The sequence below is a fragment of the Rhodnius prolixus genome, unplaced genomic scaffold (assembly GCF_049639745.1).
Source record: "Rhodnius prolixus isolate KJV_2025 unplaced genomic scaffold, Rpr scaffold_19, whole genome shotgun sequence".
Lineage (NCBI taxonomy): Eukaryota > Metazoa > Arthropoda > Insecta > Hemiptera > Reduviidae > Rhodnius > Rhodnius prolixus.
In genome coordinates, this window is record NW_027411584.1 from 1,276,342 (window position 1) to 1,300,740 (window position 24,399).

The following is a 24,399-nucleotide window of genomic DNA, read 5'->3' on the forward strand; positions in this document are numbered from 1 at the left end:
GATAAATAAAAAAAAAGGAGAACAGAGTGAACATTTTTTTTTAATTGGAACATTAAGTATGAATTGGACTTAAACCAGAAGTTCATTACATTAATCCAATGCACTAACCATTCAGCTAATCCATTCGTTCAGACTACCTGCATATGATTATAAATATTACAATTTTCTAGGCGCCACGGTAGCCGAGCGGTTAAGATACTAGACCCGCATTGCAAAGATGTATTGTTGGTTTAGTGGGTTCGATTCCCGGTCTTTATGACTTGGATTTTATTTAATGGTTAATGTGAGGAATTTATTGTGAAGTATGTTAGGCGGTTATAGGCTAGACCCGCAAAGCTTAGATGTATTGTTGGTTTAGTGGGTTCGATTCTCGGGGCCAAGTCTTTGGATTTTATTTAATGGTTAATATGAGGACTTTATAGTAAAGTACGTTTGCTAGTCGGCTCCGTCCACGGCACCTAATTTGGTAGTTGGACGTAAAGCCCGCCTGAAAAAATAGGCATTACTTTATTTTTACTTTTAATTACAATTTTCTTTACACGTTTTAGTTTCCTGCAAATAAATAAGGGTTAAATAAAGGACCTCCTTAATGCACTAAAAATACAGCAACAGTCTATTTGGGACACCCAACTAATCAAGGCACCATTGCCACTCAGTCCACCCATCAGTACTGCCTCAGTCAGCTGAAACTACGCGCCATATTGTAGAGGTTTATTGCGCTTATCCTACATAACTTGATTTTATTGTCGACCCAACAAGGTGATGATTTTTCCTTCTTGACCTTCTTGTATCTGGTAAAATTCAACGAACTCTCGCAAGTTCATTCAAATCACTGGGAGCCTGAACTGCCATATCTCATGGGTTTCTCCGCCTCTAGTTTCCAGTAAATCAAGTAAGCCTTCATGTTCTCTTGACTTTGGAGGCGAGGAATGGACCGAGAAAAATTTAGGCAGTTATCAGCATTCCTTACAGGGGCTGTACGTCAATGCAATCATCTTCATCAGAGCATCAAAGTCCCGTTTGTTTGAATAGACTTTTAAATGATCATAGATGTCATTTTGACCCAATAACCTCCAGAGTCGTTTCCAGGTTGATTCTGATAAAAATATAACCCTTGTTCTGTCTGACAATTTCTTCCAGGATTTCCAAATAGTGAACGTGAAGACACCTGGAAGTCCTTGAATGGACCTACATTGACTTCAATACCAGTATGATCTTCATTGTTGTCTTAGGAGATCTCGGCTACACAAAATTTACTGTGGCTTGAATAGTTTAGAATTAGTAACTAATGGAGAGAGAGTCACAGAGAGAGTGTGAGAGAGATATCTAGGATATACCTCCACGTAGATAACATACATTACATGTAGACTACATATTTATGTAATATTCATGTATGATAATAGGACATTAAGATGGTTATATAGGAGCCCCTGGCTTGGTGGATGTAGAAGGGGGTAACGCACGTATGTTAGACGCCATTTTGTCTTGGTTTTGGTTTTGATAAGAGGCAAAAGCGGAAGTGGTGGTGGTGGTGGTGGTGGGGGATGAACAAGACCTAGAGATAGCGTTTCGGTAAATTATGTAAACTGATGGCTGAGCAATATTACCAAGGTGTTGTCGCTCGCTTGGTATATACCGGAAACAACCTGACGAACTTAGCCGAACTTGCGCGAAAATTACTACTATATTAACTGTGTTATGTGTGTGTATGAAGGGTAACAAGTGAATGTATATACACATACATACATTCACCATATCAACTAAGTATACTCCCTAAACTAACTAATGATTTATACATCGTTAAGACACTATCAGCTTGTCTTGGTCCATAATGATACACAACATATCTTTGGGCAACACCGGTCCCCTTCTACGTGACGACGTCGAATTACATATTCCCCCAACGGTGTGCCCTCTACGTTCGGTAAATTACACATTTAGTACAGACATACATAATATATCTTTGTTTAAATCAAAACTTAATTTTATTACATGATAATTTTGTAATTACCATAAAATTAATCTAGATTATTAAATCTCTAATGGTAATGTGATTTATATAGAGAATTTGTTCTTGGAATTAATCTAAGATGTGAAACATTCACAATTTACAATTCTGAAGCTTATAATTTCCCCCTAATAACTTGCACGTTGAAACAAATTTGTGAAAATGTTAGTAGATAATTTTCATTGATCGTTAGATCGTTTCCATAGAATGTCAAGATTTTTTAGATATCTTTTCTTCCGTAACCAAAACTTTTTTCTTCGTCAAAGACTTCTTAACGGGATACAAAGAAGTCAACAACGACTAAACAGTCACTTTGTATTGGACCGACTTCGCTGCACTTGAAGAAAAGAGAATGAATCGACAAGAGAGAGAGAGAGAGATGAAAGAAAAGAATATATAATCATAGGACTTCTTAATGGGATACAAAGAAGTCAACAACGACTAAACAGTCACTTTGTATTGGACCGACTTCGCTGCACTTGAAGAAAAGAGAATGAATCGACAAGAGAGAGAGAGAGAGATGAAAGAAAAGAATATATAATCATAGGACTTCTTAACGGGATACAAAGAAGTCAACAACGACTAAACAGTCACTTTGTATTGGACCGACTTCGCTGCACTTGAAGAAAAGAGAATGAATCGACAAGAGAGAGAGAGAGAGATGAAAGAAAAGAATATATAATCATAGGACTTCTTAATGGGATACAAAGAAGTCAACAACGACTAAACAGTCACTTTGTATTGGACCGACTTCGCTGCACTTGAAGAAAAGAGAATGAATCGACAAGAGAGAGAGAGAGAGATGAAAGAAAAGAATATATAATCATAGGACTTCTTAATGGGATACAAAGAAGTCAACAACGACTAAACAGTCACTTTGTATTGGACCGACTTCGCTGCACTTGAAGAAAAGAGAATGAATCGACAAGAGAGAGAGAGAGAGATGAAAGAAAAGAATATATAATCATAGGACTTCTTAATGGGATACAAAGAAGTCAACAACGACTAAACAGTCACTTTGTATTGGACCGACTTCGCTGCACTTGAAGAAAAGAGAATGAATCGACAAGAGAGAGAGAGAGAGATGAAAGAAAAGAATATATAATCATAGGACTTCTTAATGGGATACAAAGAAGTCAACAACGACTAAACAGTCACTTTGTATTGGACCGACTTCGCTGCACTTGAAGAAAAGAGAATGAATCGACAAGAGAGAGAGAGAGAGAGAGATGAAAGAAAAGAATATATAATCATAGGACTTCTTAATGGGATACAAAGAAGTCAACAACGACTAAACAGTCACTTTGTATTGGACCGACTTCGCTGCACTTGAAGAAAAGAGAATGAATCGACAAGAGAGAGAGAGAGAGATGAAAGAAAAGAATATATAATCATAGGACTTCTTAATGGGATACAAAGAAGTCAACAACGACTAAACAGTCACTTTGTATTGGACCGACTTCGCTGCACTTGAAGAAAAGAGAATGAATCGACAAGAGAGAGAGAGAGAGATGAAAGAAAAGAATATATAATCATAGGACTTCTTAACGGGATACAAAGAAGTCAACAACGACTAAACAGTCACTTTGTATTGGACCGACTTCGCTGCACTTGAAGAAAAGAGAATGAATCGACAAGAGAGAGAGAGAGAGATGAAAGAAAAGAATATATAATCATAGGACTTCTTAATGGGATACAAAGAAGTCAACAACGACTAAACAGTCACTTTGTATTGGACCGACTTCGCTGCACTTGAAGAAAAGAGAATGAATCGACAAGAGAGAGAGAGAGAGATGAAAGAAAAGAATATATAATCATAGGACTTCTTAATGGGATACAAAGAAGTCAACAACGACTAAACAGTCACTTTGTATTGGACCGACTTCGCTGCACTTGAAGAAAAGAGAATGAATCGACAAGAGAGAGAGAGAGAGATGAAAGAAAAGAATATATAATCATAGGACTTCTTAATGGGATACAAAGAAGTCAACAACGACTAAACAGTCACTTTGTATTGGACCGACTTCGCTGCACTTGAAGAAAAGAGAATGAATCGACAAGAGAGAGAGAGAGAGATGAAAGAAAAGAATATATAATCATAGGACTTCTTAATGGGATACAAAGAAGTCAACAACGACTAAACAGTCACTTTGTATTGGACCGACTTCGCTGCACTTGAAGAAAAGAGAATGAATCGACAAGAGAGAGAGAGAGAGAGAGATGAAAGAAAAGAATATATAATCATAGGACTTCTTAATGGGATACAAAGAAGTCAACAACGACTAAACAGTCACTTTGTATTGGACCGACTTCGCTGCACTTGAAGAAAAGAGAATGAATCGACAAGAGAGAGAGAGAGAGATGAAAGAAAAGAATATATAATCATAGGACTTCTTAATGGGATACAAAGAAGTCAACAACGACTAAACAGTCACTTTGTATTGGACCGACTTCGCTGCACTTGAAGAAAAGAGAATGAATCGACAAGAGAGAAAGAAAGAAAGAAAGAAAGATACGTTTATTATGCCCTGGGACTCATGTCCCTTAAGGGCAACAAAAATAAATAAAATTTATATGATAAACAGAAAAAAACTCTCGGTTAAAATAATAAATATAAAATAAAATCCAAACAACTGTTCACAAAAAATTATTTACAATAAATATAAACTAATAAGAAAAAATTATAACTTTCACAACTAGAATAAATAATAAAAATAAATAAATAAACTATTTCCTCCTAAATTCCTGTAATAAGTAGTCATAAAATAAAAATCTGAAATTAAAAATTGTTTTCCTGTTCGTAAGGTCCGTTGGTAGGTCGTTCCACAGTCTACAGGCAGTAACGAAAAAAGAATTCTGATAGGTAGCAGTCCTGTAAGTTGGTATGTACAGTCTGGTGTGGACAGTCCTTGTAGTCCGTAAGTCCAGTACACCCTTAGCAGTAAACATGTCAAACAGATATCGTGGAGTCTGCGAGAGAGAGAGAGAGAGAGAGAGAGAGAGAGAGAGAGATGAAAGAAAAGAATATATAATCATAGAATGCTGTTCAACAACGTGGCTACCAATCGTACAACGATTACAGCATTATACTCAAAGGAAATAACAAAAACAAAAAAAGATAAATATACATATATTATACAAATAGTCAAAAATGCAAAGTCAATTAATTGCAGAACAAACAAAAATAACCTATAAAGGGGAGGTCGCCAAACGTTTTTTGATCGTGGACCCCCCTATATAATTTTTCGAAATCTCCTTCGACCCCCTCATAAAAGTAATTTTCAGTTAATTAAAATAAAAACTATCTATTAGGTACTGGTGTTTGTATATTTATTTTATGATTTTAAACATTTATTAAAGTAATTTTACATTGTGTAACAATAGTTTTATGAAAAATATACCTTAATGTTGAAATTTAAATACCTTAACCCCATACTAGACTGAAAAGACAAGAAACTAACTAACGCTACAACATGTGCTTATAAATATAGAAGCCTACTTGTGCAGGAGTTCAACTACTGAACACAAAGGGAATCTCACTATTACTATTGTATATATCAGGGGTGAGCAACCATTTTAATCAATGGGCCAATTTAAATTTAAAATTTTTTTTTGGCGGGCCGCACATAGATTAACTCTTATTAATAATTTACGAAACTTCGTACGAAACGCATTGCGTCCGTATTGCATGTTTGAACAAGTCACCGACAAGTGTGTATCTCGTCACAAAAAAATCGCGCAGACGCGGCGCGTTCGTATTTAATGTTTAAAAACGTCGTCGACAAGTAACTCGCCATAAAAAAAATATTTCGGTTTAGTATGTACTACCATTTTATTATAATTAATTTTATAACAATATATCGATGGGAGAAAGTCGATAAAATAAATTCAATTTTAGAAATGCTTGGCGGGCCGCGTGTTGCTCATCCTTGGTATATATCATTATTATTATTACTATTATTATTATATACAAGTATTTCTTTTGCTTTATTTTCACAGGTATTTATTTTATTGGTTTGATTATTTAATTATTGAAGTTTCATTTACTTTGTTTAGTTTTTTGTAAATACCAAAGTTCATAATAGATGACAGCTCTGGCTGACGGTGTTAAGCACCAAGCTTTGATAGTTTATTTTTGTTTATTTATGTTATATTTTTGTTAATAAAGCATTTCTATACTATTCTAACTAACGCTACAAAACTTCTCGCCAGACTACTTGACGAACGTTCGAAACTTAACCTACATAACAAAAGACTCTTATATCTACTGTTACTGCGACCCTATTTGGTCATACGGCATCGAAGTATGGGGGATTGACTAAGCGTTCCAACTCACTACGCCTCCAGACTTACAGTCAAAAATACTTCAGAAAACTTCTTAACGCTCCGTTCTATGTATCTAACCTTACTATCCATAATTATCTCAAAATCCCTTTCATTACAGGATCTTGCTACACACTCGTTTTATCAAATTTCATTCCAGTACAGCAGCTCCATCCTAACCCTCTCATAGAACTCCTATCTTCCTCCACATTACCAGGTAATCCTCTAAGGAGATTGAAGAGAAGATGGCCTCGTGATCTACTCTTATCGTGAGAGCAGTATAGCAAAGCCCGTTACTGGAGTGACACTACTGGGTGCCTTCTCCACTCGTGATTTCCTTTAATTTTTTTGCTATCAGGTACCATATTTGCTTGTTGCAACAACCGCTGCAGTGGTAAATTCCAATAAAAGATTAATATATATATATATATAAATATATAAATAAGTAAAGTAACTGCAGTATTGCTTTTTAATTAATGAGATGGGTATGCCTTTTGTTTCTTTGCAAGGTTCGCTATATTGGGTTCGAAATTGTTTTTTTCCTTCGACCCCCTTGGCTCAGATCGACCCCTACTTTTGTTAAATAGACCCCTGGGGTCAGACCACTTTGGCGACCTCTGACCAAATATTGTATAATCAAAATGTAGAGCTGCTGTAAGCCTCCATTACAGTAATCTGATTGAAACTATAATCTGTAATCTACAGAGCCTTTACATGAATCATACTCTTCTCTGATGGTACTTTTACCTAAGCATCAATTCAGAGCAGAAACAGATGGAGCAACCCCATTTCTTTTTTTTGCAGAAAAATTGAAGAAGCAGACTCTCGGAATCCTTAGATATTTTAAATCCTGGTGACAATATTCTAGTTTATCTTTGTCACTAGAAAGCCGATGATGGACAGTATGGTCGGTAACGAGGGAACATTGTCCGCAGGCCGGCAGTGCACTGGAAAAAGCTCCAGGCTTTGAGCAATGACCACCAATGAATCTCAGATGTTAAAAGCAGCTCAAATAGTAACCATTACTGAAAACATCGTTTTCTCGATGTAAACAAATTATACTTACAAACCAGGATATGTGCTATAATTTAAATAAAATTTGGGAACCTTATCTTTTATAGAAAAAGAGATTAAAAAAAAAAATAGTCAAAAGTTGGGTGTCCCCATTTTTTTTGGTGCAATTTTTGACTTCCGGAAGTTTTTAATTAAGTCACCATAGAGTTTCAACTAAAATTAATATAAAAATTTGGAACGATTTCCTGTTAATTATAGGTGCCTATAGACCACTTTGTAAAAAAACCACTCAGCACACTTCCGGCGGGAAATCTGAGTCAGTTAAAAACTCATAGATGGAATAAAATTATATCTACTTGGAAAAAAGCTCTGAATTCACGCAATGAAGCGCTTACCACCAAACAATTGGAGATATATTAAGCTCTGAATGTAAAAAAATATCTTCGTGTCCTCAACAATGGAATAAAAAAGTTAACGATAAGCGTTCATTGGGCGGAACAAGGGGGCGCTTATCGTTAAAAAAAAAAAAAAGAACGCGATCAGCTCGCATGTGATACTTCATTAGGCTGATACGCTGGATGTAGACGCTGGTAGAGGAAAAAAAAAACTGGCTGAGAGAGCATCCCAAACCTCTGGGTTAAATCAGTATCTAGAGACTCTCGCTTGATGATGTAACCCAACTGGGAAGTTCGTACATTGCCAAAAAATCCTTACCACTTAGGGATTTCTTTAGCTAGGGGTAAATCTAGCGTAATAATCCATTATATCGATCGAAATGACGGAAAGAGAGAGAGAGAGAGAGAGAGTGAATGGACGTAGAAAAACTGATGAAGTACAGGAAGTGGGGGACGAGATGATGATTAGAAGAAGTCTGGGAGGTTTAAGATGATGGGAAGCTGTTAATTCATGTAAAACTCCCTAAATTCTTCATTTAACTTTTAAGGGAGTATTGCAATCGTCTCTAATTTTTGAAATTGCAATTCCACCGGGAGTACACGAGTTCGAAACGAATGATCGCACCTTCTCTCTCAATCACTCATTCTTTCTCATGTCTATATATTTCGAGAAACGTCACAGGAAGCTCAGAATTGGTTTTCCATTTTCAGACTTTAGTCGCTTTTCTTTCTAAGTTGCTAGAAACCTTTAAACGGAAATTACAACAACTTTACCGTTCCGATTTGGAATATGTCTCCCAACTTTTTATACTCTGGTTGCTCTAAAACTTTTATTGAATAAATTTTTCCAGAAAATTTCCAGGATTCTGATGCACAGATACTGGTGGGTCCTGGATATGATAAAGATTAAAATGTATTCTTGTTCGAACAAGAAAATTCTGTAGATTATTTTTTTGTCCTTTAACTAGTTACTGTTACTGCCAAATATAAAAATGTTGGATATTCTAAAGCAGGGGGTCGCCAAACTATTTTTTGATCATGGACCCCCCCCCATAAAAGTAATTTTCAGTTAATTAAAATAAAACTATCTATTAGGTACTGTGTTTGTACAATTATTTTTTTATTTTAAACATTTATTAAATTAATTTTTATATTGTGTAACAAATAGTTTTATGAAAAATATCTTAATGTTGAAATTTAAATACCTTAATATTTTTATTAAATAATAAGTAATTATAAATAAGTAAAGTAACTACTGTATTGCTTCTTAATCAATGAGATGGGTTTGCCTGGTGTTTCTTTGCAAGGTTCGCTATATTGGGTTCGAAATTATTTTTCCTTTGACCCCCTGGCTCAGATCGACCCCCTACTTTTGTTAAATAGACGCTTGGCGACCTCTGACTTAATGTAATGCCTTTTTTAATGCTTGAAACAATTGAATAAATTTTAAAATGCTAGTTACTCAGCCTATTCGTTTAATTATTTTTTTTCCAATTCCATTAACTTAGTTTCTAATTTGTTACAGCTCTGACAGAAGGCCCCAAATTCGCTGAGCCTATACCTAACGTGACAGTAGCGTTGGGTAGAGATGCCTCACTGCCTTGTGTCGTCGACAATCTTGGCAATTATAAGGTAAATTTTTATTGATTATTTTGAGTGAAAATTGGCCGAAAAATGTTTGAAGATTATATATTTCATTTACTTGAAGGGTGGAAAACTTAAATTAGTTAGAATTAGAGGGAAATAGATCTAGCTTTATTTTGAGGAATCAGGCGCCACGGTAGCCGAGCGGTTAAGAAGAGAAACCTGCAAAACTAAGATGTATTGTTGGTTTAGTGGGTTCGATTCTGGGTCTTAGGCCTTGGATTTTATTTAATGGTTAATAATATGAGAACTTTATAGTAAAGTATGTTTGCCAGTCGCCTCCGTCCACGACACCTAATTGGTTGCCCCGCCTGAAAAAAATAGGCAATTGCTTTACTTTTATATTTGAGGAACCCCTAGGTGCAGATTTAGTTTGGTGAATTTGAGTGAGGACTAAGTAGCCAATGGCTTAGCTCCCTAAGGAAGAATATAATGGTCAACCAATAGGCTGATCTTCAATGAGCCAATAGTTGCCTTAAGTATTACACTCTTCGGTGCAGAAACTTGTATACAAAAAACAGTGTGAGAGACTTAAAAACAAAGAGATGGACTTTTAGAGGATGATGATGTTGGTGAAGGAACTAGGTTCAATAGAAGTCAAGCCGCAAACCATACTGTTAACCTGTAAAGTTGTTGGTTCCGGAAAGAGACTATTCAGGTGACAATGGACAGCGCGTGGTGGTTGGTCAAAGGAAGTCCAATGGAAAGTAAGAAGGGATAAGGTTCTGGAGGTAATTGCAGGATTTAAGGGATGAGATTCTGCAGCTTGGATAAAGGCGAAACTACTAAACAGAGGAAATTCTTGTAGGAGAAAAAAGGAATCATTCTCCAGGAAATGAATTAAATAATAATTATAGAATATTCCCACTTTTCCTTTTATAGAAGAGGAAAATATTTAAAGAAAAGAAGGTTTTTTTCCACCAAAAGGATGTAGGCTATTGATCTTACAAGTTATAGATTGGGTATATTTAAATTGAACATGAAGGCTGTAAAAGATAGCTGGGAACAAAGTGAAGACACTCGGAAAAAATAACACTTTTCCATTTTCTCCAATTTTCATATGTAAAAGTACTTACATAACGCCTTCAGCAGAGCTGTTTGCGCTGGAAATGGAGATCTTCTGCTCACTTATACAAGAAAACAATGTTTAGTATTACCATACACACGCACACAGCCAAAGTACGTGACCCAGAAAATGCATGGAAAATGCCGAAGAGGAAGAGGAGGAAGAGAGGAAGTGCAATATGGCGGAATTCTCTTAACAAACCACTCGAAAGACAGACACCACTTTTACCTCGTGCATTTCGTAATCAGACTTTTCTCATATGCAGAGATTTCCCAGTTGTTCCTAGTACGTCATTAAGAAGGAAAAAAGAAAAAAGAACAACTGGTATAAGTCAGTTGACTTCCATATTTTACATGTTCACAATAAAATGACTACAGTTTCACCGTATCTTCTGTGAAAAACTATCAAATCAAAAACAAGAAACTTTTTTGGTAACCTCTTGGAAGGTTACAGGTATATATTATAATTTATATAAGTTCATTCAAAATAAAAGCAGAAAATTTGTAAACAATATTATTTTCTGAAACTCAATTAGTCATGAACCACCCTGTATGATAGATGACTAGACTCTCACAGATGAATAGAATTTTGTCGTGAGAGTTGCATGGAGTTTATATAGTGAAATATGATCACTAAATTACATTATATTCTTATTTTCACAATCTGATTCGAAGGTTATACCAAGAAACTGGAAAATAGACATACAGACAAATAGGCGCACAGAGAGGCCCCCATTTATTATTTTTTTTTTTTTGCGTTTATTTATGATACAATCAGCGCATCAACGCTATAAGTAACAATGATAACAATAGAGTAACAAATGATAAGGTAACGTGTGGAGAAGTTACTCCAATGGTAATACTCCAAAACATTAGACTGATAGTCACTCTCTTCACTAGAGAGGAGATCACGAGACCACTGTCTTTTAAGACGTCTTCTCCGGGTTATCAGGAAGAGTTCTAGAAGAAAGATTTTGAGCTAGAGGATTTATATGAGATTGCAGGTTGAAGTGGAGTTTTCTGTATCGTGTTTTCAGCAACTTGTGTGGTGACAAAAGGAATGTTAAGGTCAGTGTACGAGATAGTCCAGGTTGGGAGACATAAATTGGAGCGTTTACAATAGTTGGAAGTATTTTAGATTGTAGCGATTGAATCCTTTGGAGATTGGAGCGTTTGGTTGGAACCCCACAGCTCTATTTCATACGACCCAATTTTTAAAAATATTTGCTTGATACTTTTAAGGAATACTAAAAGAATGGTCCATTCAATGCATTGTATAAATTACAAAATCATATTTCAATAAACACTGAAACTGCAAACGTTTCAAACTTTAAAAGTTGCTCTCCTGAAAAATCTATAAAATGGTATTCTTAACTCTTTCTTCCCGTGTAGTCTTCAATTTGTAGAAAGTACTTCTTTTGACTAAAAAAATTTAAAAAAAAAAAATCACAACACTGATCATTTTTTTCGAAGAAAATTCGACACGATTGCAAAATACCTAGAAAAAAAGAGTAAGAGAAGAGTAAGAATATAATTGGTGCGTGTAAACCATTTAATTAATCGTATTAAACAGGAAACTGAAATGAAAAATGAAAATTTATTTTCATATAGCCACTGAATTGGTGGCGGTGGGGGACGGAAGCCGCGCTAATTGCCAACAAGTTGGCAGAGAGTGTGTGGCCAGCCAGGCTTCTAGAGTGGCTCTGTGGCACGCAATGTTCTCTCTTCGTCATGCTTTCCCCTCTGGGGGCTAACAATTACCTCACTCCCCTAAACCTAGTAGATTTACCTCCGCTTCTACAACTGGGGGGGCTCGGCTCGCGCACATCTACTACGTAAGTCAAAAAAAATTTCCCGGATATCTTGTATTATTATTTTATTAAAAAAAAAAAAAAAAAAAAAACCACACACACACACACACACACACACTCAGCAAAGTTTTCCGTGTAGTTTTCCATTGTTTTCCTTTTCAGCTTACCCCACCCACTTTTCATTTTCCACCAACTTCTCCCTCCACCAGGAAAGTTTCCCTTACACATACACATATATATCACAATTGGATTACATAAAATGTTCACCCTTTATATATATATACTTTCCCAAACAGTAAAACCAAGTGCCAAGTATCAGTATTTTAATTTTCTCGTATTTTCATTCACTTACTTTTCAACATTTTTCTTTTTTTGTTCCGCTTTTCACGACCAGTGATATCCTGTGTTTTTTAATTACTTTACGCACAGTTTTCCAACGAATATATTTTATGCAGAAATTTTGTATTTTACAAAAAACAAAAAAAATTGAGAAAAGTTAAATAGAGAAAATTCAGTCCTGGTTTTCATTCATTTTTCTTTTATTTATTAAAATAAATATTTAATAAATTTAATTGGCGATTTTTTTTCCAATTGTTCTTTTTCACAATAAGTTTAATTAAAATCCTCTTCCAACAATTGTTTTTATTTTTGTTGGACATACTGAACACGTCATCTCAATTTAAAAACCGGAAAATCAGGGATCAGTAACAATTTACGGAAGTATATTTTCCTTTTACTGTAATTTCTTTGAACATAACGTAAGAGATTATCTTTGAACTTGGGTATACTGATTCAATCTAAAAGATATACATAGTATTCACTCTCCCGGAAAAACTCGAATAAAGGGCACTTCCGGAAGAGAAGAATAGAAAGACGATTCCCTTAATGAGACTATTGTTTAATCCATAATCTTTTATATATGGAATTAAGGAGCTTATACAATTTCGAGTTTTTATTTATCATCTACTTTCACTTTATTCTCTCTTACTCTTAATACAAGGATGTTCTGCAATCGAGCATTGATTTTGAGTTTAATCGGATATTCACCGGTACATTGCCGATATTGTTAAACAAAAAGAAAAAAAGATCCTTAGAAAACAATTTTGGGAAGGAGAAACGCTATTTTAGAACATCAACCCAATTAAAGTTTCGAAAACTACCAAAATTAAACTCTCAATATCTCGTTCCCCATTGATCAGATCATTATGAAATTTTATGCGATTGTAGACAATACTGGTCTCCACAAACGAGTAAAATATGAACCAAAACGGTGTGTTAGTTTAGAAGATATTAGCAGCTAAACTTTTCATAGTTTTAAACACAACCAAAATTAAATCTGCAATATCTCGTTCCCCATTGATCAGATCATTATGAAATTTTATGCGATTGTAGACAATACTGGTCTCCACAAACGAGTAAAATATGAACCAAAACGGTGTGTTAGTTTAGAAGATATTAGCAGCTAAACTTTTCATAGTTTTAAACACAACCAAAATTAAATCTGCAATATCTCGTTCCCCATTGATCAGATCATTATGAAATTTTATGCGATTGTAGACAATACTGGTCTCTACAAACGAGTAAAATATGAACCAAAACGGTGTGTTAGTTTAGAAAATATTAGCAGTTAAACTTTTCATAGTTTTAAACACAACCAAAATTCATCCTGCAATATCTCGTTCCCCATTGATCAGATCATTATGAAATTTTAAGCGATTGTAGACAATATTGGTCTCTACAAACGAGTAAAATATGAACCAAAACGGTGTGTTAGTTTAGATGATATTAGCAGCTAAAGTTTTCATAGTTTTAAACACAACCAAAATTAAAGATGCCATATCTCGTTCCCCATTGATCAGAGCATTATGAAATTTTAAGCGATTGTAGACAATATTGGTCTCTACAAACGAGCAAAATATGAACCAAAACGGTGTGTTAGTTTAGAAGATATTAGCAGTTAAACTTTTCATAGTTTTAAACACAACCAAAATTAAATCTGCAATATCTCGTTCTCCATTGATCAGATCATTATGAAATTTTAAGCGATTGTAGACAATATTGTTCTTTATGAACGAGCAAAATATGAACCAAAACGGTGTGTTAGTTTAGAAGATATTAGCAGCTAAACTTTTCATAGTTTTAAACACAACCAAAATTAAATCTGCAATATCTCGTTCTCCATTGATCAGATCATTATGAAATTTTAAGCGATTGTAGACAATATTGGTCTTTATGAACGAGCAAAATATGAACCAAAACGGTGTGTTAGTTTAGAAGATATTAGCAGCTAAACTTTTCATAGTTTTAAACACAACCAAAATTAAATCTGCAATATCTCGTTCCCTATTGATCAGATCATTATGAAATTTTAGGCAATTGTAGACAATATTGGTCTCTACAAACGAGTAAAATATGTAGCAAAACGGTGTGTTAGTTTAGAAGATATTAGCAGCTAAACTTTTCATAGTTTTAAACACTACCAAAATTCAACCTGCGATATCTCGTTCCCCATTGATCAGATTTTTATGAAATTTTAAGCAATTGTAGACAATATTGGTCTCTACAAACGAGTAAAATATGAACCAAAACGGTGTGTTAGTTTAGAAGATATTAGCAGCTAAACTTTTTATAGTTTTAAATACAACCAAAATTCAACCTGCGATATCTCGTTCCCCATTGATCAGATCATTATGAAATTTTAAGCGATTGTAGACAATATTGGTCTCTACAAACGAGTAAAATATGAACCAAAACGGTGTGTTAGTTTAGAAGATATTAGCAGCTAAACTTTTCATAGTTTTAAACGCAACCAAAATTCAACCTGCGATATCTCGTTCCCCATTGATCAGATCATTATGAAATTTTAAGCGATTGTAGACAATATTGGTCTCTACAAACGAGTAAAATATGAAGCAAAACGGTGTGTTAGTTTAGAAGATATTAGCAGATAAACTTTTCATAGGTTTAAACACTACCAAAATTCATCCTGCAATATCTCGTTCCCCATTGATCAGATCATTATGAAATTTTAAGCGATTGTAGACAATATTGGTCTCTACAAACGAGTAAAATATGAACCAAAACGGTGTGTTAGTTTAGATGATATTAGCAGCTAAACTTTTCATAGTTTTAAACGCAACCAAAATTCAACCTGCGATATCTCGTTCCCCATTGATCAGATCATTATGAAATTTTAAGCGATTGTAGACAATATTGGTCTCTACAAACGAGTAAAATATGAAGCAAAACGGTGTGTTAGTTTAGAAGATATTAGCAGCTAAACTTTTCATAGTTTTAAACGCAACCAAAATTCAACCTGCGATATCTCGTTCCCCATTGATCAGATCATTATGAAATTTTAAGCGATTGTAGACAATATTGGTCTCTACAAACGAGTAAAATATGAAGCAAAACGGTGTGTTAGTTTAGAAGATATTAGCAGCTAAAATTTTCATAGTTTTAAACGCAACCAAAATTCAACCTGCAATATCTCGTTCCCCATTGATCAGATCATTATGAAATTTTAAGCGATTGTAGACAATATTGGTCTCTACAAACGAGTAAAATATGAAGCAAAACGGTGTGTTAGTTTAGAAGATATTAGCAGCTAAACTTTTCATAGTTTTAAACGCAACCAAAATTCAACCTGCGATATCTCGTTCCCCATTGATCAGATCATTATGAAATTTTAAGCGATTGTAGACAATATTGGTCTCTACAAACGAGTAAAATATGAACCAAAACGGTGTGTTAGTTTAGAAGATATTAGCAGTTAAACTTTTCATAGTTTTAAACGCAACCAAAATTCAACCTGCGATATCTCGTTCCCCATTGATCAGATCATTATGAAATTTTAAGCGATTGTAGAAAATATTGGTCTCTACAAACGAGTAAAATATGAAGCAAAACGGTGTGTTAGTTTAGAAGATATTAGCAGCTAAACTTTTCATAGTTTTAAACGCAACCAAAATTCAACCTGCGATATCTCGTTCCCCATTGATCAGATCATTATGAAATTTTAAGCGATTGTAGACAATATTGGTCTCTACAAACGAGTAAAATATGAACCAAAACGGTGTGTTAGTTTAGAAGATATTAGCAGCTAAACTTTTCATAGTTTTAAACGCAACCAAAATTCAACCTGCGATATCTCGTTCCCCATTGATCAGATCATTATGAAATTTTAAGCGATTGTAGACAATATTGGTCTCTACAAACGAGTAAAATATGAAGCAAAACGGTGTGTTAGTTTAGAAGATATTAGCAGCTAAACTTTTCATAGTTTTAAACACAACCAAAATTAAATCTGCAATATCTCGTTCCCCATTGATCAGATCATTATGAAATTTTATGCGATTGTAGACAATACTGGTCTCTACAAACGAGTAAAATATGAACCAAAACGGTGTGTTAGTTTAGAAGATATTAGCAGTTAAACTTTTCATAGGTTTAAACACTACCAAAATTCATCCTGCAATATCTCGTTCCCCATTGATCAGATCATTATGAAATTTTAAGCGATTGTAGACAATATCGGTCTATACAAAGAAGTAAAATATGAACCAAAACGGTGTGTTAGTTTAGATGATATTAGCAGCTAAAGTTTTCATAGTTTTAAACACAACCAAAATTAAAGATGCCATATCTCGTTCCCCATTGATCAGAGCATTATGAAATTTTAAGCGATTGTAGACAATATTGGTCTCTACAAACGAGCAAAATATGAACCAAAACGGTGTGTTAGTTTAGAAGATATTAGCAGTTAAACTTTTCATAGTTTTAAACACAACCAAAATTAAATCTGCAATATCTCGTTCTCCATTGATCAGATCATTATGAAATTTTAAGCGATTGTAGACAATATTGGTCTTTATGAACGAGCAAAATATGAACCAAAACGGTGTGTTAGTTTAGAAGATATTAGCAGCTAAACTTTTCATAGTTTTAAACACAACCAAAATTAAATCTGCAATATCTCGTTCTCCATTGATCAGATCATTATGAAATTTTAAGCGATTGTAGACAATATTGGTCTTTATGAACGAGCAAAATATGAACCAAAACGGTGTGTTAGTTTAGAAGATATTAGCAGCTAAACTTTTCATAGTTTTAAACACAACCAAAATTAAATCTGCAATATCTCGTTCCCTATTGATCAGATCATTATGAAATTTTAAGCAATTGTAGACAATATTGGTCTCTACAAACGAGTAAAATATGTAGCAAAACGGTGTGTTAGTTTAGAAGATATTAGCAGCTAAACTTTTCATAGTTTTAAACACTACCAAAATTCAACCTGCGATATCTCGTTCCCCATTGATCAGATCTTTATGAAATTTTAAGCAATTGTAGACAATATTGGTCTCTACAAACGAGTAAAATATGTAGCAAAACGGTGTGTTAGTTTAGAAGATATTAGCAGCTAAACTTTTCATAGTTTTAAACACTACCAAAATTCAACCTGCGATATCTCGTTCCCCATTGATCAGATCTTTATGAAATTTTAAGCAATTGTAGACAATATTGGTCTCTACAAACGAGTAAAATATGAACCAAAACGGTGTGTTAGTTTAGAAGATATTAGCAGCTAAACTTTTTATAGTTTTAAATACAACCAAAATTCAACCTGCGATATCTCGTTCCCCATTGATCAGATCATTATGAAATTTTAAGCGATTGTAGACAATATTGGTCTCTACAAACGAGTAAAATATGAACCAAAACGGTGTGTTAGTTTAGAAGATATTAGCAGCTAAACTTTTCATAGTTTTAAACGCAACCAAAATTCAACCTGCGATATCTCGTTCCCCATTGATCAGATCATTATGAAATTTTAAGCGATTGTAGACAATATTGGTCTCTACAAACGAGTAAAATATGAAGCAAAACGGTGTGTTAGTTTAGAAGATATTAGCAGTTAAACTTTTCATAGGTTTAAACACTACCAAAATTCATCCTGCAATATCTCGTTCCCCATTGATCAGATCATTATGAAATTTTAAGCGATTGTAGACAATATTGGTCTCTACAAACGAGTAAAATATTAACCAAAACGGTGTGTTAGTTTAGATGATATTAGCAGCTAAACTTTTCATAGTTTTAAACGCAACCGAAATTCAACCTGCGATATCTCGTTCCCCATTGATCAGATCATTATGAAATTTTAAGCGATTGTAGACAATATTGGTCTCTACAAACGAGTAAAATATGAACCAAAACGGTGTGTTAGTTTAGAAGATATTAGCAGCTAAACTTTTCATAGTTTTAAACGCAACCAAAATTCAACCTGCGATATCTCGTTCCCCATTGATCAGATCATTATGAAATTTTAAGCGATTGTAGACAATATTGGTCTCTACAAACGAGTAAAATATGAACCAAAACGGTGTGTTAGTTTAGAAGATATTAGCAGCTAAACTTTTCATAGTTTTAAACGCAACCAAAATTCAACCTGCGATATCTCGTTCCCCATTGATCAGATCATTATGAAATTTTAAGCGATTGTAGACAATATTGGTCTCTACAAACGAGTAAAATATTAACCAAAACGGTGTGTTAGTTTAGATGATATTAGCAGCTAAACTTTTCATAGTTTTAAACACAACCAAAATTAAATCTGCAATATCTCGTTCCCCATTGATCAGATCATTATGAAATTTTATGCGATTGTAGACAATACTGGTCTCTACAAACGAGTAAAATATGAACCAAAACGGTGTGTTAGTTTAGAAAATATTAGCAGTTAAACTTTTCATAGTTTTAAACACAACCAAAATTCATCCTGCAATATCTCGTTCCCCATTGATCAGATCATTATGAAATTTTAAGCGATTGTAGACAATATTGGTCTCTACAAACGAGTAAAATATGAACCAAAACGGTGTGTTAGTTTAGATGATATTAGCAGCTAAAGTTTTCATAGTTTTAAACACAACCAAAATTAAAGATGCCATATCTCGTTCCCCATTGATCAGAGCATTATGAAATTTTAAGCGATTGTAGACAATATTGGTCTCTACAAACGAGCAAAATATGAACCAAAACGGTGTGTTAGTTTAGAAGATATTAGCAGTTAAACTTTTCATAGTTTTAAACACAACCAAAATTAAATCTGCAATATCTCGTTCTCCATTGATCAGATCATTATGAAATTTTAAGCGATTGTAGACAATATTGTTCTTTATGAACGAGCAAAATATGAACCAAAACGGTGTGTTAGTTTAGAAGATATTAGCAGCTAAACTTTTCATAGTTTTAAACACAACCAAAATTAAATCTGCAATATCTCGTTCTCCATTGATCAGATCATTATGAAATTTTAAGCGATTGTAGACAATATTGGTCTTTATGAACGAGCAAAATATGAACCAAAACGGTGTGTTAGTTTAGAAGATATTAGCAGCTAAACTTTTCATAGTTTTAAACACAACCAAAATTAAATCTGCAATATCTCGTTCCCTATTGATCAGATCATTATGAAATTTTAAGCAATTGTAGACAATATTGGTCTCTACAAACGAGTAAAATATGTAGCAAAACGGTGTGTTAGTTTAGAAGATATTAGCAGCTAAACTTTTCATAGTTTTAAACACTACCAAAATTCAACCTGCGATATCTCGTTCCCCATTGATCAGATTTTTATGAAATTTTAAGCAATTGTAGACAATATTGGTCTCTACAAACGAGTAAAATATGAACCAAATCGGTGTGTTAGTTTAGAAGATATTAGCAGCTAAACTTTTTATAGTTTTAAATACAACCAAAATTCAACCTGCGATATCTCGTTCCCCATTGATCAGATCATTATGAAATTTTAAGCGATTGTAGACAATATTGGTCTCTACAAACGAGTAAAATATGAACCAAAACGGTGTGTTAGTTTAGAAGATATTAGCAGCTAAACTTTTCATAGTTTTAAACGCAACCAAAATTCAACCTGCGATATCTCGTTCCCCATTGATCAGATCATTATGAAATTTTAAGCGATTGTAGACAATATTGGTCTCTACAAACGAGTAAAATATGAAGCAAAACGGTGTGTTAGTTTAGAAGATATTAGCAGTTAAACTTTTCATAGGTTTAAACACTACCAAAATTCATCCTGCAATATCTCGTTCCCCATTGATCAGATCATTATGAAATTTTAAGCGATTGTAGACAATATTGGTCTCTACAAACGAGTAAAATATGAACCAAAACGGTGTGTTAGTTTAGATGATATTAGCAGCTAAACTTTTCATAGTTTTAAACGCAACCAAAATTCAACCTGCGATATCTCGTTCCCCATTGATCAGATCATTATGAAATTTTAAGCGATTGTAGACAATATTGGTCTCTACAAACGAGTAAAATATGAAGCAAAACGGTGTGTTAGTTTAGAAGATATTAGCAGCTAAACTTTTCAAAGTTTTAAACGCAACCAAAATTCAACCTGCGATATCTCGTTCCCCATTGATCAGATCATTATGAAATTTTAAGCGATTGTAGACAATATTGGTCTCTACAAACGAGTAAAATATGAAGCAAAACGGTGTGTTAGTTTAGAAGATATTAGCAGCTAAAATTTTCATAGTTTTAAACGCAACCAAAATTCAACCTGCAATATCTCGTTCCCCATTGATCAGATCATTATGAAATTTTAAGCGATTGTAGACAATATTGGTCTCTACAAACGAGTAAAATATGAAGCAAAACGGTGTGTTAGTTTAGAAGATATTAGCAGCTAAACTTTTCATAATTTTAAACGCAACCAAAATTCAACCTGCGATATCTCGTTCCCCATTGATCAGATCATTATGAAATTTTAAGCGATTGTAGACAATATTGGTCTCTACAAACGAGTAAAATATGAACCAAAACGGTGTGTTAGTTTAGAAGATATTAGCAGTTAAACTTTTCATAGTTTTAAACGCAACCAAAATTCAACCTGCGATATCTCGTTCCCCATTGATCAGATCATTATGAAATTTTAAGCGATTGTAGACAATATTGGTCTCTACAAACGAGTAAAATATGAAGCAAAACGGTGTGTTAGTTTAGAAGATATTAGCAGCTAAACTTTTCATAGTTTTAAACGCAACCAAAATTCAACCTGCGATATCTCGTTCCCCATTGATCAGATCATTATGAAATTTTAAGCGATTGTAGACAATATTGGTCTCTACAAACGAGTAAAATATGAACCAAAACGGTGTGTTAGTTTAGAAGATATTAGCAGCTAAACTTTTCATAGTTTTAAACGCAACCAAAATTCAACCTGCGATATCTCGTTCCCCATTGATCAGATCATTATGAAATTTTAAGCGATTGTAGACAATATTGGTCTCTACAAACGAGTAAAATATGAAGCAAAACGGTGTGTTAGTTTAGAAGATATTAGCAGCTAAACTTTTCATAGTTTTAAACACAACCAAAATTAAATCTGCAATATCTCGTTCCCCATTGATCAGATCATTATGAAATTTTATGCGATTGTAGACAATACTGGTCTCTACAAACGAGTAAAATATGAACCAAAACGGTGTGTTAGTTTAGAAGATATTAGCAGTTAAACTTTTCATAGGTTTAAACACTACCAAAATTCATCCTGCAATATCTCGTTCCCCATTGATCAGATCATTATGAAATTTTAAGCGATTGTAGACAATATCGGTCTCTACAAACAAGTAAAATATGAACCAAAACGGTGTGTTAGTTTAGATGATATTAGCAGCTAAAGTTTTCATAGTTTTAAACACAACCAAAATTAAAGATGCCATATCTCGTTCCCCATTGATCAGAGCATTATGAAATTTTAAGCGATTGTAGACAATATTGGTCTCTACAAACGAGCAAAATATGAACCAAAACGGTGTGTTAGTTTAGAAGATATTAGCAGTTAAACTTTTCATAGTTTTAAACACAACCAAAATTAAATCTGCAATATCTCGTTCTCCATTGATCAGATCATTATGAAATTTTAAGCGATTGTAGACAATATTGGTCTTTATGAACGAGCAAAATATGAACCAAAACGGTGTGTTAGTTTAGAAGATATTAGCAGCTAAACTTTTCATAGTTTTAAACACAACCAAAATTAAATCTGCAATATCTCGTTCTCCATTGATCAGATCATTATGAAATTTTAAGCGATTGTAGACAATATTGGTCTTTATGAACGAGCAAAATATGAACCAAAACGGTGTGTTAGTTTAGAAGATATTAGCAGCTAAACTTTTCATAGTTTTAAACACAACCAAAATTAAATCTGCAATATCTCGTTCCCTATTGATCAGATCATTATGAAATTTTAAGCAATTGTAGACAATATTGGTCTCTACAAACGAGTAAAATATGTAGCAAAACGGTGTGTTAGTTTAGAAGATATTAGCAGCTAAACTTTTCATAGTTTTAAACACTACCAAAATTCAACCTGCGATATCTCGTTCCCCATTGATCAGATCTTTATGAAATTTTAATCAATTGTAGACAATATTGGTCTCTACAAACGAGTAAAATATGAACCAAAACGGTGTGTTAGTTTAGAAGATATTAGCAGCTAAACTTTTTATAGTTTTAAATACAACCAAAATTCAACCTGCGATATCTCGTTCCCCATTGATCAGATCATTATGAAATTTTAAGCGATTGTAGACAATATTGGTCTCTACAAACGAGTAAAATATGAACCAAAACGGTGTGTTAGTTTAGAAGATATTAGCAGCTAAACTTTTCATAGTTTTAAACGCAACCAAAATTCAACCTGCGATATCTCGTTCCCCATTGATCAGATCATTATGAAATTTTAAGCGATTGTAGACAATATTGGTCTCTACAAACGAGTAAAATATGAAGCAAAACGGTGTGTTAGTTTAGAAGATATTAGCAGTTAAACTTTTCATAGGTTTAAACACTACCAAAATTCATCCTGCAATATCTCGTTCCCCATTGATCAGATCATTATGAAATTTTAAGCGATTGTAGACAATATTGGTCTCTACAAACGAGTAAAATATTAACCAAAACGGTGTGTTAGTTTAGATGATATTAGCAGCTAAACTTTTCATAGTTTTAAACGCAACCGAAATTCAACCTGCGATATCTCGTTCCCCATTGATCAGATCATTATGAAATTTTAAGCGATTGTAGACAATATTGGTCTCTACAAACGAGTAAAATATGAACCAAAACGGTGTGTTAGTTTAGAAGATATTAGCAGCTAAACTTTTCATAGTTTTAAACGCAACCAAAATTCAACCTGCGATATCTCGTTCCCCATTGATCAGATCATTATGAAATTTTAAGCGATTGTAGACAATATTGGTCTCTACAAACGAGTAAAATATGAACCAAAACGGTGTGTTAGTTTAGAAGATATTAGCAGCTAAACTTTTCATAGTTTTAAACGCAACCAAAATTCAACCTGCGATATCTCGTTCCCCATTGATCAGATCATTATGAAATTTTAATCGATTGTAGACAATATTGGTCTCTACAAACGAGTAAAATATTAACCAAAACGGTGTGTTAGTTTAGATGATATTAGCAGCTAAACTTTTCATAGTTTTAAACGCAACCAAAATTCAACCTGCGATATCTCGTTCCCCATTGATCAGATCATTATGAAATTTTAAGCGATTGTAGACAATATTGGTCTCTACAAACGAGTAAAATATGAATCAATACGGTGTGTTAGTTTAGAAGATATTAGCAGCTAAACTTTTCATAGTTTTAAACGCAACCAAAATTCAACCTGCGATATCTCGTTCCCCATTGATCAGATCATTATGAAATTTTAAGCGATTGTAGACAATATTGGTCTCTACAAACGAGTAAAATATGAAGCAAAACGGTGTGTTAGTTTAGAAGATATTAGCAGCTAATATTTTCATAGTTTTAAACGCAACCAAAATTCAACCTGCAATATCTCGTTCCCCATTGATAAGATCATTATGAAATTTTAAGCGATTGTAGACAATATTGGTCTCTACAAACGAGTAAAATATGAAGCAAAACGGTGTGTTAGTTTAGAAGATATTAGCAGCTAAACTTTTCATAGTTTTAAACGCAACCAAAATTCAACCTGCGATATCTCGTTCCCCATTGATCAGATCATTATGAAATTTTAAGCGATTGTAGACAATATTGGTCTCTACAAACG

General features: G+C 33.8%; 1 protein-coding gene across 2 annotated transcripts in view; it reads left to right on the forward strand.

The window, feature by feature from the left end:
- LOC141448328 (lachesin-like) overlaps positions 1-24,399 on the forward strand; it is a 201,359-nt gene that overhangs the window by 68,054 nt on the left and 108,906 nt on the right. For both annotated transcript variants that reach the window (XM_074116657.1, XM_074116658.1), the window contains exon 2: positions 9,266-9,372. In XM_074116657.1, the coding sequence (XP_073972758.1) occupies positions 9,266-9,372 (107 nt within the window). The remainder of the gene's footprint in view (positions 1-9,265; positions 9,373-24,399) is intronic.